The 14,207-nt window shown below is 35.3% G+C and overlaps 1 protein-coding gene across 2 annotated transcripts in view; it reads left to right on the top strand.

Moving 5' to 3' along the window:
* LOC108735097 (hemocyte protein-glutamine gamma-glutamyltransferase-like) overlaps positions 1-6,070 on the top strand; it is a 35,281-nt gene extending 29,211 nt beyond the window's left edge. For both annotated transcript variants that reach the window (XM_025976132.1, XM_025976131.1), the window contains exons 4-8: positions 337-606; positions 670-932; positions 2,055-2,393; positions 3,831-4,430; positions 5,807-6,070. In XM_025976132.1, the coding sequence (XP_025831917.1) occupies positions 337-606; positions 670-932; positions 2,055-2,393; positions 3,831-4,430; positions 5,807-6,035 (1,701 nt within the window). In that variant the 3' untranslated portion in view covers positions 6,036-6,070. The remainder of the gene's footprint in view (positions 1-336; positions 607-669; positions 933-2,054; positions 2,394-3,830; positions 4,431-5,806) is intronic.
* The last annotated feature ends 8,137 nt before the right edge of the window (positions 6,071-14,207 follow it).

Genomic DNA, 14,207 nt, shown 5'->3' on the forward strand with positions numbered 1-14,207 from the left:
TTATATATATATTTATGGTGAATGATACAAATATAATTTTATAATTTATTATATTTGTATCATTCACCATAAACAATCATGCTTAATTTTAAACAATTGTTAACTACCAACCAACCTAAACATGGAGTTTCTTATAGAGTTGTAAATCTAGACCCTGTAGATCCAATTCTCTACGAAAAACTGAGAAAAGAAAACAAACAATAAAGCTCACTAAATATAAAAATCTTATGTATATTTCCACTTTACATTTCAATTAAATTATTATCAATTTAACAATCCTATTGGAGTATTGGTTGATCATATATATTAATTTCTATAAATTTATTAATATTTTAGTGTAAAGAAAACATTTATATTCTATTTAATCCATGGTGTAAGGATGATCCTGTACACATGGAAAATGAAAGTGACCTAGAGGAGTATATAAAAAATGACACTGGTAAAATTTGGATGGGTACATATAGAAATCCAAAAGGAAAACCTTGGGTATTCGGTCAATTTGACGAAGTTGTTCTACCTGCTGCAATCTTTCTTCTGGAAAAGTCTGGTTTACCACATATGGACCGAGGTTCTCCAGTGTTAGTAACGAGAGCAATTTCAGCAGCGGTACTACTCTTCTATAAAATTAAAATATTCATAAAATGTAAAACATATTTTTTAAAATGACAGATAAATGCCAATGACGAAGATGGCTTAATTGTGGGAAGTTGGACTGGACAGTACCAGGATGGTACATCTCCATTCGCTTGGACCGGTTCCGTTTCCATAATGGAAGAATTCTTTAATAATAACGGCCGTCCTGTTCGTTACGGGCAATGTTGGGTTTTTGCAGCTGCAACAGTCACAATATGCAGAGCGTTAGGGATCCCTTGCAGATGTGTGACGAACTATGTTTCAGCTCACGACACCAACAGGTCACTTACTGTTGATAGGTACTTAATACAATTTAATATTTTTTAGAAACATAATGCACTATATAAAACTAACTAACATACATTTATAATGTAATTCTCGTTACTATTACATTTACATCATACTGTAATGTTTGTGGGTTTAACAAAATTACCTTCTAAGACTGATAACGACAAAAACTATTTATTTACACTAATTATTAAAGAACGTGAAAACACTATTAAATTATTACTAACTTAGGGGATGAATTATTCTATTTATTTAGACTACTGTTGATATATCACTATTCACTGCGCTATTTATTTCACTGCTATCACTGTCAATTTATTTCTCGAATCGCGTCTGCAACGGTCAATTTATTTCTTCTCCTTTTCGGCGATCGTCTATTCCCTTAAATACTCTTTTGTTTACTTTCGGGAACCTTCTCGAAACGCCCGGACAGTTTATTTTTTCTTTGAACTGTTTAACTGCTCTCCCAGAACGCAGGTACGACATACACATTTACAAATACGGCGCAATGAAGAAAGGAGCCCGCGGCTGGTCGGCGAATCGATAAGCCGTTTACGCACACGTGTGCCCGATCGCACACAAACACACTCGTTCTTGCTACAATACATTGATTAGCCATGAAGAATATTTTCCGCCATCCTATTTTTTTTAAGTTTGAATTATATTAATTCCTCAATGTCCACATCAGATTTAGCGCAGAATTTTTCACTCTCACAATGGAGATGTTAATTAAAACTCATAAAAATATCTTAATAATCCATACAATTTCATCTTAGACGAATGCGATTTTTTTATGAATCTATTGAGTAGTGCCCCTACTGTGCCCCTACTGTAGTGGTTTTGCGTATTCTCAATCAAACTTCGCTAGAAAATCCCACTTATAGGACTTATTCTACCCCTCTTAACTCCTGTTTCTGCTGTTGATATGTTTTTAATTTCATTCATTTTTCCTATGGTCTTCCATTGAGCTTTTTTCTTCTATTCGTTTTAATACCTCATTTTCTTATTTTTTATTCATCTTAATTCTAATTTTTCTTTTTTCGGCTCACCTACTTACGTAAATTTTCAGTATTATATTAAATGAATTTATGTATTTGAAAAAGTTTTAAAGCAGTTAAAATACTTGTGGACAGATTTTTCGACCTTTATGGAAATAGAATAGAAAATGGCCCTGACGGTCTTTGTAATGACATGTGCTGGAATTTTCACGTGTGGAATGACGTGTGGATGGCCCGACCAGATCTTCCAATAGGATATGGAGGCTGGCAAATAATTGATTCAACACCTCAAGAAATTAGTGATAATAAATTTCGTTGTGGTCCAGCTTCTGTTGAAGCTGTCAGAAAGGGAGAAGTAGGATACTCCTACGATACTCCTTTTGTTTTTGCAGAGGTTAACGCCGACATCTGTCATTTCCAAGAGGACGAAAGTTCTGACTGGGGGTTTTCGAAGTTATCTGTTAATAAGTATCAGTAAGTATTTTTAATATTTATAGAAATAGCTCGTACTCGAGTTTTATATAAGCTACCATTTTAAAATTTAGAGGAGGGAGAAGATTTGCCGTTCTAATGATAGAAAATACAGTTCTAACATAATTCTAAACCAAAATACAAGATATTGAAGTCTAATTATCTAGTTGTCGTTTCCTTAAAAAAAAATACATTTGATGATAAATTAATTGAAATACGATGTATCGTTAATTTGGAAATTTTATTTCGCGGGGAGTGTGTGTCCTATTGTATTATATATTCTTCATTTATAAAAATAAATTGTATTTTTGAAGTGAAACTTCTATATAGACGGAAGATATTACAATTTTTTCTGTCACGAAAACGCGTTACGGTAGCGTGGAGAGGGTAGACGGTATATTGTGTGGTGAGAGGCGGCAGTAGCGGAGGGAGAGAAAGGCTGGCGGCAGCGGAGAGAGGGTAACGGCTGTATTAGTTGAATATAATGCGCAGCCGCGCGGAGAGCGGGGAGTCCGCTAGAGTCCCGGCGGCGTGTGCTGTGCTCAGCTGTTGGTTTCTTACCTCTGCTCTCTAAGTGGCTGGGCATCATTACCTCTATTTGCTGTCTGTGTAAAAACCAAATCATAATTTGCAGTAAACCAGTGAAAACGAAATGTGCGCTTGAACACATGGTAGAAGTGAAATTTCAACGGACAATTGGAAAAACGAATGGCAACGGACAAGTGGAAAAACGAATCGCAACAAAATTTTTTTTACGGGGAGATTGTTAATGTACTTGTCCAATTTGAAAACCTGCCCGTAAAATTTCAAGTAAACATTTTTTCCGGTTTTCAAGTTGGACAAGTACATTAATAATATGCCCGTAAAACTTGAAGTATTGTTGTGTTGCGATTCGTTTTTCCACTTGTCCGTTGCCATTCAATTTTTTACTTGTCCGTTGAAGTTCCACTTCTATTATGTGTCCCAGCACACATTTCGTTTTTTTATTTTGTAGTATCGTTAATATTGATAAGGAGGTTAATTTTTCAGTTTTCATGTATATTTTAAAACGGATAAAAATGTTAAGTTTTAAGCAAATTTAATTACACCACAGTTGTTTCGCTATATAGAGTTCCAGCGAGTGGTAAAATACAACACCTGTGACTGCTTACTTGTTTTATAGTTTTGAAAGGAAGGAAGGGAAAATAATAACATGTTAAATTTAAAAGTTGTATTTTGTTCATTGCACTTATTAATTTCTAAAATATTAACAAATTCGAAAATTATTATCAAATTTTATTTCGTTATTAGGATGCTCTGAATTGATAGAGTTTGAATTTCTTATTTCTATGAGTTATACTGTTCTTTTACCCTGTCGTTAATGGAACTTTGTGTCTGTCCAACATAAACATTATTTCAGTGATATTATTTATATTGATTGTAAAATAAATTATATTTTAGTGTTGGTAGAAAGATATTAACTAAAAGTCCCGGTAAAACCGATCAAGAAGGCGATTCTGACATCTGGGAAGTAACAAATTTTTATAAAAATCCAGAAGGTTCTGAAGCAGAACGTTTGGCAGTATTCAATGCTATAAGGGGAGTTCCTTTGGCCCAGCAATTCTATGATATCCCCAGCGAAATAACAGATGATGTATTTTTCGATTTAGTCGATATCGAGGTGATCCCACTGGGTCAAAATTTTGATGTTGTGGTCGATATCCATAACAGATCAAGTGAAGAAAGAAATATCAGTGCAATGATATCGGCTTCTTCAGTGTATTATAATGGAGCAACTGCACACAATATTAAGAAAGCTCAAGGTACATTTATAGTAGGTCCCGAGGAAAAAGAGACAATGAAAATACATATATCACCAGGAGAATATCTTAGTAAGTTAGTTGATCATCACTTGGTGAAGATATTCGCAATAGCAAATGTGCAAGAAACTAAGCAAACATGGAGTGAAGAAGATGATTTTATGGTCGCAAAACCTGCACTCAGTATTGTATTGAAGGATTGTGGTCCTAGGGTTGGTGATAGTTGCACTGTCGTATTAAGGTAGGTATTTACCATTTAATTATAAATCTTAAATTTTCTGGCTTCAATTTTAACGAAATTTGAGTAGGTTTATGGGCAGGTTAAAACTATCATTGCAAATTCGAGCTTCATAGTTCTCCTCAGCACGTCAGCTTATGGCGCAGATACGTAGCTATGTCGTGGACTTATTTTAAGAAGGTTACGGAGTTGCACTGTTAAATAAATGAAATTAATTGTAAGAAACATAGCTGAAAAATGTGATTTGGTGAAGCTGTTGATGTTACTGAAACAAAATAGGTCCTACATATTAAAAATCAGATTAGAAAAATAAGAGTTTCACCATTTTTAAAACAATCAAGGTTCGATTATATTCTGTTTACAATGGTGGACTTCATTCTTTTCATCTGATTCTTGAAATTTAGGATTTATTTTGTTTTATTGCTAATTTTTAACAGCTAAATAAAATTTTGCAGGTGTCTTGTACAATAAGTTACTTTGGGAGTTATAATGTAAAAGTTTTGAACGATAAAATAGCAAATAACTAACTGCACTAAACACATTTGCAACATTTGATTTGATGGAGCTAATAAAACTTCAAAAAATTCAATCGAAAACGGCAAAGTTGAACCATTTTCAAAACTGTCGAAGATTATGTACACTTTTTGGATTTTTTTTGTGGGGCTAAATTCAGTGTATTAGTGAATTAGGATTACTGGTGCGTGTGCGAAAACCAGTGGCCCGGGTTCGTTTCCCGGCGAGGGAGTGACAGTAGCAACAATTTTTCTTTATTAATTTGAGGTTATCTATGGTAGGTAAAGTTAGTTCAAAAAACTAATTCAATAAAGCATTTACTCTGATTCTTATTATTTAGCGTTTATTTTGTTTTATTGCTTCGTCAAATTAAATGTTGTAGTGGGTTCCGTATAATTAGTTATTTTTAAATGGGGTAGCAATTTAAAATTATGTTATGGTAAAACGTGTGTAATGTAGATCATATACTTGTTCGAAAATAAAAAACAAACACTATTGATAATTTCCACGCTTTTTATTGTTCACAAAAATTACTGCTTCCCCATTTTATGACTTCATTAGAAGATGCAGTGTATCTTCTGAAGAAACCATAAGGTGGCGAAACTATTGTTAAGAATAATACAAAGTGTGAAACTTTAGTGTTTTTATTTTACTTTTGCGTATAAGTAAAATAAAACTAATTGGTTGAACAGTATTACTCCCGAATATCCTTAACAAGTCGATTCCATAAGTCGTAGTATATCTACACTGTTAGCATTCATTACGCATTACATTTTTATGTACCTATGCTCAATTGTTTCACTTACCTACTGATTTTATTGATAAGGAAATTTGGATATATGTATGTACTGCACGTATCGTTTTAGTTTTAGGAATCCATTGGATGTCCCTCTCACGAACTGTACTGTAACAATAGAAGGCTCGAGTGTCAAGCCCAAGTCGTTTGCCGTTAGAGATATTGAACCCAAAGAAGTGATAACTATTGAAGAATCGATTGTACCAAAAAGTGATGGAGAAAAAATGCTAGTAGCCAACTTCACATCGAATGAATTACAAGGTGTTGAAGGAACATTAGGCCTTGTGATTGATCCGTAGGTATTATTGTCAAAAACAGTATTATTATTTTTTTTATATTCNTCGGTAGATACTTGAAAGCTGCTTCCGTGCTGGAGATGATGTCTTCAAACGGAATGTGGCGAGGAGCCTCCTTTGGTCAGCACTGTCGCTTTGCTTTCTGTGAGCACCTTCTCAGTCAGATTGACCACGAGATGTGTGCGGCCAAGGCTCGCCGCTTCGGAATTTGCCTCCTCTGGAACTTCTCGTATTTCCTGATCTGCTGCTCCCTGGTACGATCCAGTTCGTTCCTCATATTGGAATAAGATATTGCGTCCTGTTTCTTAGTGTCAGGTGTATGTCAAAAAGTTTTTCATCCATCTTCGCGCGGCCACGATGTGCGCAGTATATTATTAAATGTCAAAGCGTTTATGTAGTACCTACTAAATATAATTTGTATTTCCATGTTTCGGATTTACAACAGCTCAATTTCCAATGTCTAAAGGTCGTCGTGTGTTAGAGCTGCGCTACCTAACGTTCAGCTAGCACGAGTTGCGAGCTTCTTCTGAGGTCCTTCCATCTCCAATGCTGGATGCAAGTGTATTTATGCAGGTGACTAGAGGGCGAGGTTTATTCCGGATCGGTCAATCGTGGCATGCAGGTCGATACTATTCGAATAGAATAATTGGGTTCTAGATTTGGTTGTTGAGTCTGAGGGTCTCCCCCTTCTTGTTGAAGTTCTGCGGATGTTTTTGCATCTCTAACCATCGTGCTGTGACTGAAGTTGATAATTTGCAGTTTTCAATTAATGTTTTGTGGTCGGTCATGCGTGTTTGTCCACAACCGATTTTTCAGTGTGTCCTAGTCGACAGTTTGTTTTGTGCTACTTGGGTCTCGTTCCCAGTGATCTCTTAGTGGTTCCTGTAAAAACTTTTCCGCAGTAACAGGTTATGCGGTAGACTCTTGAGGCTGAATGCGGGTCCCTTTTGTCCTTAGATGATTTAATGGTTTTCTGAATCTTCTTGGTAGGTTTAAAAATGGTTTTAATGTCTCTTCAGAACTCTGCTAATTCGGTTTGTGTTCTTTGGAGCATATGGTAGATATGCTAGAGAGCTAGTGCGCCATTCGTTGATCTCTGGTGCCTTTGACTAGTTCCTTGATCTATCGATCTCCCTCTTTTAGTAACCATTCACCTCGAAGGCGGTTTTTAAGTGCTCGACTTCCTTCTGGAGATTTGCCGGTTTGCAGATCTTTCTAGCTAGTTTTGTTCAGTGAGGGTCCTTATGATGCGATACTTCAGACTTGGGTGCTTATTGGGTATGGCTTGCAAATACCAGTCTGTGTGTATGTGTGCATCAATTTGTTGCCTCGTTTCCTCAGTAGTACGTCCAAGAATGCTAACTGTTAATCCTTCTCAGTCTCCATGGTGAACTGGATGCTAGGGTGTTGTCTCTTTAGGTGTTACAGGAAGTGGTTCAGCTTTTTTATTCCGTGTCTCCAAATTACGAAGGTGTCATTCACGTATCGAAATCAAGCAGTTGGTCTGTACTCCGAGGTCTCGATAGCTTTCTTTTCAAAGCGTTCCATGAAGAAATTGACCATAACCCGACATACGCGGCTTTGTAACGGCTCAAATACACGTATTTAGGGTAAATTTCAATTGGGTTCATTTATAGTGCACGGAAGAAAAATCATAATTTCATTTTTAAGAACTTTAATACAGAAATATCGAACTAGAAAGAAAATAAAAAAATAAAAATATACCTTTTAAAAATAAAAACTATAAAATAGATAAATGTACCGGTTTGACCTGTTGGGCCCTTGCAGCGAAATCGTCTGTGTCTTTGGTTGAAAAATTNTATATTATAGTCACTCATAGGTACCTAATTCAAAATCTCCAATATCATCTTTAAGTCAAGTTTCGGTCAATATAATCGATCCACTATCCTATGTAGTTTTTGATCATCATCATCATAAGGTCGTTAATCATAAGACTGGTTGGACACGTACCTTCACTCTTTCCTATAACCACTTGTTTTATAATTTTAACTTAAAAACGCGCCAACCGGCTACTTCAATTTCCATCACAGCCTTCCTTTATCTTTCGTCTTGTTTACCGATAGATCACCCTGCTCATTCATTTAAGTTCACTAACCCCCCTCCAATTATCACTTATACCGCTATCGTATAATAGTTGTCAGAACAGACTTGCCTCTACCTTTAAAGTCCACAATATTAATACACCAAAACCCGATAGACCGCTACAGCTTTCCATTGCTATCCCATCTATTTGCTCGTAGAAGTCCTCCCTCCGAAACAACTTCCAGTGACGTAAACCTCAAATACTTACAGATGTCGGTAGGGAAAATCTTAATCGCCAGGTTAAGGCATCCTGTACCTTGGTGAACAACGAGACGAGGTCGAAGCTTACAAGGATGTGAAGATGTAACTGGTACTCATTCCCACATGAGACTGAAGCAGCAATGCCAAGTGTTTCGTTAAGGAGCAGAGGAACATTACCTTTGTTGATCTTCAGTAATCCATATGGCTTCGGTGGAATAGCTTCCGTTGTCAGAATAAGTTTTTGGACGTCAGCAGACAGAGATGATGACTTGATGACTTGTCAGCTGGGAGTGCTATAATATCATCATCCCTGTTTAGGCTTTGCAGTAGCAGTGCTTCAGTGCTTCATTCCTTGTCATGTTTGGCTTTGCCTTCCTGAAGATATTGGCTGTCTTGATCCGTATTCTTTCTTCGTTCTCATTCGGTAGATACTTGAAAGCTGCTTCCGTGCTGGAGATGATGTCTTCAAACGGAATGTGGCGAGGAGCCTCCTTTGGTCAGCACTGTCGCTTTGCTTTCTGTGAGCACCTTCTCAGTCAGATTGACCACGAGATGTGTGCGGCCAAGGCTCGCCGCTTCGGAATTTGCCTCCTCTGGAACTTCTCGTATTTCCTGATCTGCTGCTCCCTGGTACGATCCAGTTCGTTCCTCATATTGGAATAAGATATTGCGTCCTGTTTCTTAGTGTCAGGTGTATGTCAAAAAGTTTTTCATCCATCTTCGCGCGGCCACGATGTGCGCAGTATATTCGTTCTCGGAGAAAGGCCTTCGTAATCCTGGTATAGATTCTGTTAGCTTGCGATGATTAGTTAAGTAGTTTCTGCCTAAGAACTGCTGGTACGATATTGGTGTCCCGACAGAGGCACAAGAACACCAGAATGGCGAGTAAGTGCGTATTCTACTTCCTTACTTTGCCCAGCCGTTGATACTGCCTACATGTCTCCTTTCCGTAGAGGCCTCTGACAAGGTGGTAAAGGCTTTCGCGGCCAATAGGTGAACTGATGCTGTTCTGATTCGGGTCTAAATGCTGTCGTCGGTTGGAGTTGTTTCCTAACGTTTAATTTAATTTTGTGATGCATCTGCTTATTTTAATTTTACTTGTACGATTATATGAGAAATGCGGTGCGAAATTAGAATAGTCACATGTATACATTTGAGACGCAGTACAAAATAAGAAATGAGACGGTACGAAGAGACAATAAGCCATTGGAAATATTCTTGAACTTGCTTTAATGAAAGGCATATGTCTATTCATCAAAGTTAACTCCAGCGTGTGCAATCATCCCGAAATCTGCTCTTTTAAAACATAATTTTCTTCATTATTAGTACGGGTTTCAGTATAGGAATATAGTCAATGTAATATGCATTGAATGGTGAAATTCATTACACTTATCAACATATTCATGACAAATAAAATCATAGCAATAAGTAAACACTACGTCTAAAACGTTACCTCTAGCATTAACATGATAATATGTATAATTAAGTCAAGTTATACTCCCTACAACCGTCTCATAACAATCTATCAACATAAAATATGTATAAATACATAATTACGGTACCCATGTGCCTGTGAAGTTCTTAGATCATTAATTTGACCTTATATTCCCCATAGTTCAGGAAACGGAGCTTATAATAGGACAAAACCTCACAATTTTTTTAAAATGTATCGATTTGTATGAAAATTTTGATTAACCTCAACTTACCCTCTACATCAAAATCTATATTATGCCAATGGGAGTTCTTAATTTTGTAGGGGTGAAAATAACCCCTTTTTCCCAAAGCCTACAAAATTATATATTAAAGCTTAAGGTAAGTAAAATTTGTAAGCTTTTACAAAAGCTACAAGGCTGTTTACATTAGATCCCCTTAAAACTCTTATTGTTAGTTTTAAAAGGAAGCTTAAAAAGCTCGCATATAAATACACGTTTTAAACGTCTATATCAGACTTACCTTTTGTCGTACAGAAAATTTCTGGTAAGCAAAATATTTGGAACTAAAAAGCTACAATTTGATATTGGAGCATTTTTCACGTATCACCGCTAGTTTTGGAGTTATTTTGAACAGAAAGACATTTTACACAAAATTGCAGAAACTCATTTTTCACTTTTAGCTCCAATTATTATAAAATGAACTGGTCAAACTTCTAGAATGTATTAACAATATATAAATAAAGAGAACTGAAAAAGGGTAATGACTAATTTTAATTAAGGTGGTAATTAGGGTTTTTCTTCGCTAAAAAAAGTAGACATCGATATTATTTTCATACCTAATAACCCGCTCAATTTTTATGGTAGACTTTTTTTTTTGAAAAAGAAAAGAAAAGTTTTTTTAATACTTTAAAAAAGATACTGTTTTCGGAAAATACACCGTTTTCCTCTTTATTTGACTCTAAAACTCTAATTCAGCGTTCGATGAACAAGAGCAAACCTTTAACAAATCAAAGTTCGGTTCGTGTTGGTTATACAGCAATCATTAAAAAAACATTTTTTTTTGTTTTTTTAAAAGCTATAATTTTGTTTACTACAGTTTGTTTACAAAATGAATACTATTTCTGTGGTCAAATTATAATTAAAACATTCCACCCCCAGAAGGGGGAAAACCTCCGTTTCCTGTACTACCAGTACATTAATATAAACTTACAGCACATATTGTTAGCTTAATTTCATTAAGTGTATCACGCAAGTCAAAAACAATATAACATTGAGAATCATAATCAGGTGTTACATAGCACCGATGATAAGTACACTATTATCTAACAACATTTCTATTAACACCAATTCATAAGAATTATTCAGTACAAGGACCTTCATATACTCATACTTTTTGGCAATCAAAACATCTCCGCCATCAGTTTTATGAGTAGTAAAGATGCTTTGGTTACATCAGTTTATATTATAGTCACTCATAGGTACCTAATTCAAAATCTCCAATATCATCTTTAAGTCAAGTTTCGGTCAATATAATCGATCCACTATCCTATGTAGTTTTTGATCATCATCATCATAAGGTCGTTAATCATAAGACTGGTTGGACACGTACCTTCACTCTTTCCTATCCTGAGCCAAACTTCTCTAAAACCAGAACAACCCACATCCTTAACTATTTGCGAACAGTAATCTAATCTACGTCTACATATAACCCTCCTAACTCCTGTTTCTGCTTCTGATATGTCTCTGACTAGACATTCATATCTGAGAAGGTGTCCTACCAACCTATCTCGCCTATTTGTTATTGACTTCCATTGAGTCCTCTGTTCTCCTATTCTTTCTTCCTATTTAATATTACGCTGTTTTTTTTGTCACGTTAGACGAGAACGTGGCTTCAATATAGATTTTTAACGGGGTTTTCTTGCTATAAAAACATCAGTGAACACTTGTTAAAATATTTCATATTAAAGATAATTAAATTGAGGGTGTCGGTAGGTAAATTCTTGTGAACAAAACAATGGGTTGATGTTGTTACATTTATTAAAACTTTCAAATTTTCTTCAACTTTCTTGGCTTCATTAGGAGGAACAAAAATTATAATTTTCAACTTCTCATTTATATATTTGTAGTGATCTCCTGATGAAGCCAAGAATGTTGACGAAAATTTGAAAGGTTTAATAAATGTAACATCAGCATATTTCTTTTGTCCAGAAGAATTTACCTACCGACACCCTCCATTTAATTATCTTTAATTCAATTGGTACGGTGGTTATTAAGATCAACTTTATTTATATTTCATATTAATGTAATTAAGTTTTTAATTTTATTAGAAAAAACAAATAATAAATTCGGATAATCATGAGTGCTGTAGAACTTAGTAGAAGCATTTAAAAGTAGAGATGCAGTTCAAACATAATGGAGGTCACAACGATCAATTTAATTACGTGTTGTCATTGCTAACATTTTTTTACCATTACACATATATGTAAAGTTAACGCAATAAAGACATAAATTACTTTTAATACTTTATTCAGCGTGAGAATCCTTAAGTATATTTTTTTAAACTGTCATTGACACTTTTACGGTGCTGTAGTAAGTCAACTTGTTTAATGTTTTTGTCGATATTTCACTATCACTTTTCTATTATTTCAGTTGTACTAACATTTGTTTTTGAATAATTTTAGTATATTTTGGCAACTGTCAAGTATAATATTAAAATCAAAAAGCTACAAATGAAAAATGTAATGATATTTTATTAAAAATGCATGTCTTCCACGGTAAAGTTATCTTACGTAAAAATTACAAGGCTACGTTTTATTTTTGAGTAACAACAATGTTTTCGTTCAATCAATATTTGTTCGACCAAATTTTGTTCCGCGTCAAGCCAGGATCGACTCAAGCCTAACTGAGCCGACTCGAACCGACCCAAGCCGAGTTTTTGTTATGACTGAAAAACGCTTTCCCTAAAATAAGTTCTTGTTAATCGTAAATCAAATATGCTTTGTTATGTCGGCGGGGCATCCTACTGGTACTAGTCTCTGATTTTGAATACAACATGAGGGTAGTGTCCGATATCAGGGTTTAATGGTCTAGTCTAGCATTTATTCTCCTCATTCTTTTTTTTCCGACGTATCGTCAACAAATCTGGTTGGAATCCTCAAGGAACGCGTCGAGGTCGTAATGTCCTTCGCTGAGGTTGACTGACTAAAGATTGTATAAAATGAATTTTTGAATAAGGTTAAACAGTTACATTACCTTACAATAACATTATATAGTAAACTTTGTAAATTTGAATGAATATTGTTTGTATAAACCTATATAAAAGTGCAGCCTGATTTTAATGTACTTTATACAGGGTGTAACAGAAATAAGTGCATAGCTTTCGAGGTTGTAAACTGTAAACTAGATTACAAACAATCGCATGGCAAGTTCAATAGCGTGGTTAAGGCCACAAGGACACTCACAATAATTAACAATTTGAAGCCGGTTCTGTGCGTGAATTGCCAACGTTAGTATCTCCGACCGACGAAAAATGTAAACAATGTCGATTATCAAACGACTAAGAATTAATATAAACCATGTAAATGTAAGAACATAAAAAAAAGAAAAAAATATCAAGTTTGCACTCGCTGCAAATATTAAGGATGCAGCAATTATTCATTTAATATTTGCCATACTGTCACATAAGAGGAGTTAACATTCCTTGCTATTTCTCGTGTACAATTTTGGGGATTGTGTTTTTTTACCCTACAGCGGCGAAGGAGTGGTACACCGATATTAGATTACATTTCACCAACGGTTAAGGATGTGGTATGTTCTAGTTTTAGAGAAATTCGAGTGTAGCTCAGGAAGAATGGAGGTGCATGTCTAACCAGTTTTAAGACTGATGACATTTGATGATGAGCGGCAATATAGTTCAAACTCGTAAATAAATATTATGCCATATTATTGTATCAACAGCTGTTGTTCAGTAACACACTGACTTATACTAATGGTTGATGCATTGCTGAATTGTTTTATTGAACTGCACATCGATTGCCTCATAAAAGGTTTATATGTTAAAAGAACAAAAGGCTAGAAGAGGTTGGCTGTTAACATAAACACCCTGAATCACACTTAATCTAATCTAAAAAATAAACAATACTTGAGCAAAAAATACGAAACAAATACCAGGTAAATGTCTAGATAATGGGTGGGATCGAAAGAGGAGGTCTCCCCCACCACTGTACCATAAAAAGTTCGTGACGGTCTTACCCCCATAAAAAGTTACGGGGGTTAGATGGGAGTGGGGATAGGGAGGATCGAAAGAGGGTGGTCACCTGAGTAAAACCCCATAAAAAATTTGCGGCGGTCTCACCCCCATAAAAAATTATGGGGGTTGAAATTTGATTAATTTGACAATTTTTATACACTATAATTCAAATAAAATTCAATAAAAAAA

The sequence above is a fragment of the Agrilus planipennis genome, unplaced genomic scaffold, assembly GCF_000699045.2.
Source record: "Agrilus planipennis isolate EAB-ADULT unplaced genomic scaffold, Apla_2.0 scaffold137, whole genome shotgun sequence".
In the NCBI taxonomy this organism is placed as follows: domain Eukaryota; kingdom Metazoa; phylum Arthropoda; class Insecta; order Coleoptera; family Buprestidae; genus Agrilus; species Agrilus planipennis.